The 6,608-nt window shown below is 40.0% G+C and overlaps 1 protein-coding gene across 1 annotated transcript; it reads left to right on the top strand.

The window, feature by feature from the left end:
• Positions 1–3,068: 3,068 nt before the first annotated feature.
• On the top strand, positions 3,069–4,002 carry LOC125557616. Its single transcript, XM_048720387.1, has 2 exons — positions 3,069–3,349; positions 3,440–4,002. The coding sequence occupies exons 1-2, from the start codon at positions 3,161–3,163 to the stop codon at positions 3,590–3,592; spliced, it is 342 nt and encodes a 113-aa protein (XP_048576344.1). The 5' UTR covers positions 3,069–3,160; the 3' UTR covers positions 3,593–4,002.
• The last annotated feature ends 2,606 nt before the right edge of the window (positions 4,003–6,608 follow it).

Raw genomic sequence — 6,608 nt, 5'->3', positions numbered from 1 at the left:
AAAGGGACGACAAGAAAACCCCAAGTATGCAAGAACCAGCTACAGTTTACTTTCAAAAAGATGCTATTTGAACAAAATTAGAATTCAAAGGGTGGGAAGAAAACGACACAAAAAAAAGAAAAAAACTTGATTGACTGTCAGGCTGGTTCACATTATGGAAAACACATGTGCCCATGAAAAGAATCACTTTTGAAAGAAAACCTGAAATCCTGGATGAGGAAATCACAACAACGAAAAATGCTGCAGAATAGTTTGTATCAGAGATTGCAACTTTACAAATAAAAAGGACATAATGGCCTAAAAAAAAAGAATACATGCACCTGATTTCGCAGTAATCACATTAAAATTCCAACTCTTAATTAACTTAGGGTCACGCTAGAATGACAAGAATGAAGAATGCTAAAACGACATTGAGAAGCATGAGGTGCTTATATGCCATTTTATTTTTCTGAATCAAGCATATCCAGATAGGATCAGTTCAGGTGAGATCTTACCATCTGTCAGAACTTTTAGCATCAAGGAAAATAATCCTCTATACATGTTAATTTCAACATACCAATTTACAGTTAACCATGACAAGTCACCCAGATATAGTAGATCTAAGTTGTTTGATAAATATTTCATTTTTAATAGAGATGCTAGCGTCAACCCAGAAAGAGCAATCAATTAAGACCTCCTGCTGTAAAATTAGTATGTACTAAAAGAGCATTTTAATATCATGGTTGTGTAGTTCATAACAAATATTGTAGATATTATTATTTTTTTAACCTTTTAATTACATTATTTTATTACAATTAAAATGTATTCCTTTTTTAATTTATATTTGCCTGATTTGTATTTAAGTGTATTATTAACAGACTATATTGATTACAATGTCATATGTACGCGACATTGAAAGAGTTTTACTGTTGTAGAATAAAGGCATATATCTAGTTTTCGAAAGGTTTAACATAAAACAGTTTTCAGAATTTGTGCAAAATCAGTTATAATACTGCAATTGGTTTAATTAAATCTGTCCTACCAAGACTAACCAATAAAGAAGAAAATAAGCATAAAAGAGAACAAATATTAACCATTCAAAACAAACAATGCAAAAATGACCAACAATGACCTGAAGGGCTACCATAATGCCTTAACAAATGTGGTAATGGGCGATACCATTCACCGTTCTACTATACATACTCTTCAGACAACTCAACAAAGAAGCACAGCTCTGTCACCTTTAAATTAATCTTGTTAATGCAAAGCGACTCAAGCAGCTCCAAAATAAAAGGTATTGGCAGGTAAATTGGATGTTTTTTAAGAAACTGGGAGGACTACTCAGCAAACAAGCTAAAGTAGGCAGCTACTTAGAGCATGTAGTTATTAAAATAAGCCTTGAACATATACTTACAGTTGTCATTTTACTGGCTTGAAGATTATACATTAATCTTTCATGTAATTTTTCATTATAGAAACTATAAAGTTCTATTGTAATAAAATAGAGTTAAAAGTAAGTTTGATATATTTAGATGATTAGTTGATTTTTTACTCAGCAGGGCCCGCTATATTCAGCATTAGTATATACTTGGCGAGAACATCATAAAAACACACGCTCTGATTGGTTCGCTATCTCGGAATAATGGGGCATATTCACCGCTAAAAATTGAAATAATGAGTTGATAAGTGGAATTTCCGTACAAAAAACTTGCTTTTAGCACCCAAAATTGTCGAGTTTCACATTAAAACAGCATTTTTGCTAAAAAAGATTTAGATTCATTGTCCTTTACGGAAAATCAGCTTCAAACTCCCTGTGTTTTTACAATTTTCTGCCGAAATGACTTTGCAACGCGTGCGCCAAATTCAAAGTTTTCTGAAATTTTATTTGAGATAAACAAAATGTGCAGTAAATCGTCACTTTATACAAAGGAAAACGACAAGTTACTATATGGTATGAGGGAGAAAATGTTAACGAGGACGAAAGTGAGTCGGAAAAAAATGTTCGATCCATTAAAAAAAAGTGCCCGGTCTGCGACCAGTACCGACTTCACCTGGGGCAGCACCTAAAAGGAGCGCATGCTTGGACACAAAAGAAGTATGCTAGGTGGCAAGCCAAACAGAGGAATCCTGACAGGCCACTGAAGAAGTGCCCGGCTTGCCCATGGGAGGGGCTTCGCCTTGAGAAACACACCAGAAACAAGCATCCCGACATGCCCAAAGCCGTATATAAGCTGGCTGTTCTGAGTGCAGGAAAAAAGATCAGGAAAAGGCATGAAAAAACAACGGAGATGCAAAAACAGACAAAAATGGTTCCCCGTAAGAAGAGAAGAGTCCTTTCCTCGAGCGAGGAGGAGGAGGAGGAGGAGGAGCCCCAGCTACCCGAGATGGGCGGAGTGTCTGAGGCGAGCGTAGGGGGGCAGGAGACCTGTGGAGAAGAGGAGGTGGAGGCCAGCATGGAGGAGGAGGAGGCAAGCGGAGGAGAGACCAGCATGGGAGAGGAGGAGGCAAGCGGAGGAGAGACCAGCATGGGAGAGGAGGCAAGCGCAGGAGAGACTAGAGGACTGGAGGAGGCCAGCGAAGTGGACGAATCAACGGATGAGGAGGACTGTCTCGTAGCCGGATTGCCAAAAAGTGTAATCGACAAACACAATACTCTGGCAGCGTGTCTCCAGGGATTTGGCGCCTGGCTACAAACGCCAGACGGAAAATCCCGGTCTGCAAAAGACTCTGCGCAGTATGTAAATCAGGTAATATACTTCTCACTGATTTCATGTTCCTCGACTAAAAGCTATGCCAGATGTGTAAATCTAGGTGCCAGGATTATTTTTAAATACACGTTCTCATTCGAAAGCTCTTGGAAAACCATATAGGCAAAAACTTTATGAGGATTACCTCATATTCCTGGTAACCATGGAGAACGGGAGCCGCGCGGGGGTTGTTTCTGGAGTCAGCGTCCCCGAGTTTCAGGCAATGAGGAGCGTGGAGGGGGAAGATGCCATCATATATCAGTGCCCCGTGTTCAAGCACAAAACCGCCCACCGAGGCCACGGGGCAACGTTCCTCACCTGGACGAAAACGCTTTACGAGAAGGTCCGTCAATACATCAGGTAAAGGATCGTTTATTATATTTTGGGTCATAGCGTACGATCCTTAAAGTTATATTCTATGTAACTTATCCTGGATGTCTTTTCCCTTAATCTACAGGAATGTAAGACCATTGCTGGCCTCCCTCAGCCAGCCATCTCTGTTCACGACGTCATGCGGAGAAAAGATAGAAAAGATACACAAGTGCCTCAAGTCGTTTGTCAAGAGCACTGGTTGCTTAAGCGAGAAAAAGGCAGCAAAAATGAGCCCAACAATAGTTAGAAAGGTAAGATAAATATTTTATACGATTTATATTGGTTCTGGGGTACGTCATATGTAATGCTCCGTATTTAACGCACCTGTTCCTTGCCAATAGCTCATCGTATCGAACACAAGGGACTTGGGATCCCCGACAAAAAGACGCATTGCAACGGCGATGGCACACAAACTGTCCACTGCAGAATTGTACTATGCAATTTTGGACAAACAAACTGCATCTGCCGAGAGGGACGAGGAGTCTGAGGACTAGAGTGTGATATCCACCTCTACGTCCTCAAGCATGAGAAGAGTATGGTCAAGAATGTACCACGACATCATCGTCACCAACTGCGGCCGTTCCGGAGACGCCGCGATTCGTAAAGATGAGATTATTGATTTATTGCGAAGCACCTTCACCGGAAATCAAGTCATCCGGAGGCAAGGCATAAAGAGATGCTATGAGAAAGTTCGCAATCTAAGAAAGACGCATGAAGCCTCAAAGAAGTGACTACGAACATTCTCTACTGTTTGATTTTGTTTGTTTACATTGTTGACATTTCACTTGACATTTCATTATAAATGGTTTGCATTGAGGTAACAGCGATGAGGGACGATCCCTCATCGGCAAATATGAAGCAAATTAAATGGTTTACATTTTTATTTGTGATTTTTCTTTATTAAAGGGCTAGAGGACAGCTTCCCTGGAAAAGTAACGGACATATTGACCACATAGGCATCATTAGCACTTCTGTTCATACCAAGTTGGGGGCTTTTTTCCTTGAACTGTCTGAATTATAAAAACGCACCAAATACCTTGGCTTATCGGCTACTTAGTTTTTTCGTACATTTCCCCTAACTTTGAAAATTCACTGGTCACCATAGCAACGCTCCACAACAATGAGTGACATTTTTCCTTACGGTCTTATTGTTCTTACTGTGGGGGGTTGACTGTGGTGGTGACGTTATCACTTCAATGAAGCAATAATAAGAAACCATGAGCTGCAGTTGCAGCTAAGCCGCAGTCTCAGCCCGGCCACAGTCTCAGTCCAGCCAGTGTCACTCTAGTACAATCTCATCTTAAATATCCAGCATTTGATGATAAAAACTTGGCAACAATGAGCCCTTGGCAAGGGTGATACCCCGATCTATTGATCGATAATACCGTATATTTCTATGCGGGGGGACCAAGAGGCCATTATCAACACAAGAGCAATAAAAAGAACTTTAACCTCTAGTTGTTTTGTTCATACGTCTTGACCTTGTTTGGGACCCATATCACTCATTTTCCCCGGAACGTCTATAGAACCTTGCTACATTTGAATTGCCTCCTAGTGCATCAATGACAATCTCGACCATTTGCCTGGCACATACTTAAGATATTTTTTTTTTAAAAGTCGTCATTTAAACCAAAATTAACACCCAGTCCCATTGCCAAACCTTTTTTAAAAATATCCCTCTGCAATGAAATACCATAGTACCCTTTTCTACTTTCTTTTGGGTTGTGGGAAAGCCTCATTCTAAAGCTCTTCCAATTGCATTTAGGCGCTCTGCACTTTGTTTTCCTCCAAAGTCAATATTTGCAAAGATATTTTAAGGAGAAGGTGCAATTTGGACCATTTTTAAACCCAAAAAAGTCGTACTTGCAAAATCTTTTCTTGAGATTTCTTTTGCTTATGATATAGAGCTGCGCTTGGACACTAACCACGTATTGTTTGCTGCTCATTCCTGGCTCGTGGGAATTTTTTGAAAATCGAAAAAAATCGTCGGCACTTAAAAAATTGTTTGGGAAGTTTGCAAAAAAAGTCTAAACTTCAATCTTCGTCCTGAATCTTTCTTAGTTAATGTCTACTAGCATAGTTGGACCTTCCCCGTGACTTTGGGCTGGCTACAACTAACTTCAGAAATGCCCATATTCTACCTTGGACCACTTTTGGACCTTGTTTGACCACTGAAAAACTCAAACTCATCCGATGTTAACGTGCATAGGCTCATTCGAAAGCTCATGGAAAACCATATAGGCAAAAACTTTAGGCCTGCATAATGTATCCACACTCAGGGAGGTATTTTAGTGATTGTACCTTATCGTCTGTGTAGGATTCAAAGCGAAAGAAATAATTTCTACGATCAAATTCGTGAAAACGACGTGTCAAACGGGACTAAATTAGTCTACAATAATGTTGGTCAAAATTCGTATATTGTCTTCATTAGAGTTTCTGTATTTCGTGGTGGTTGAAAGCATTGTGTGGAAAAACAGAATGGATGCCCTTAATGTTTAGAGCGAGCAAAATCTTTAAAAAGATACCAACATCGACAACTCTCAGAAGCGATACCTCGTTTCGAGCGACCATTAAGGTAAACAAAGTTGGAAATTCGATAAAATAATTACAGTAAAATTTGTCTTGTTCAGTCCCCGCCAAGTATAAAACAATTATTCTCCTCGGGTTCAGCAAATAGCCAAAAACATGCAACACGAGACAACACACGCGGCTCACAGCTTTATAAGAACAAAAATAGCTTGAGTATAATAAAAAGGCGTCGAAAATAGTATTCCTCTTACCTGAAGGCAGATACAATCACTTATTCGGTTCCCTTCACTGGTTTCTCTCAGTTGTGTGAGATGTGAAACCAAACTCCACCATGTCCGACTCGGAGTTGAATGACCGATGATTTTGGAAGTTTATCGCTACATTTCAAGGCAAAAAGGTGTAAATTCAATGCCTACTATCTTCTAGAAAAACTTGTCACAGGAAAAACAGCAAGAAATGGGCGAATTCACTTCTTGAATGATGAATTACGAGCCCGAAATGAGCTCCAACATCTTCGTCGACAGCGTGGGGAGTCACGTGGGAAATAGCAACCGCTGACCAGGCACCTCCCATAGTGGTACACAGGCATACCATCCTCAAATTGTATTTTTTATTTATTCCATTATATTTGTAATTTTAGTTACAGATCTACACACTGTATAGCTAACAGAACAGATGTCAGATTTTCTTTTATAAATTAAGAGTAGATCAAGCCTCACTTCGTCGCCTTAAATAAAGGAGGAGGACTTCTAAAAGTACTCGTTGCTACAATCGTTTTCGTTCACGACTTGAAGAGACCACGAATGCTGATGAAGGAGGCCAGGAAGGGGGGGGGGGGGGGGGTGAGAGAACAGACAGGAAGAGAGACAAGACAACAATTTCCAAAATTGAAAGGCGGAATGTGAAAGGCGATTGGCAACCAATTGGATTGTCAGGAATAAACTAGTACTTGTCGCGCGGGAAATTATTGTGAACTTTAGA

The sequence above is a fragment of the Nematostella vectensis genome, chromosome 12 (assembly GCF_932526225.1).
Source record: "Nematostella vectensis chromosome 12, jaNemVect1.1, whole genome shotgun sequence".
NCBI lineage: Eukaryota > Metazoa > Cnidaria > Anthozoa > Actiniaria > Edwardsiidae > Nematostella > Nematostella vectensis.
This window is presented reverse-complemented; position numbering and strand designations above follow the sequence as displayed.

Bases quoted from the DNA above. Each gene is read 5' to 3' on its own strand.
- LOC125557616 (XM_048720387.1), top strand. From the start codon at position 3,161: ATGTCTTTTCCCTTAATCTACAGGAATGTAAGACCATTGCTGGCCTCC. The intron at 3,350-3,439 runs GTAAGATAAATA...CCTTGCCAATAG, and splicing joins GCCCAACAATAGTTAGAAAG to CTCATCGTATCGAACACAAG.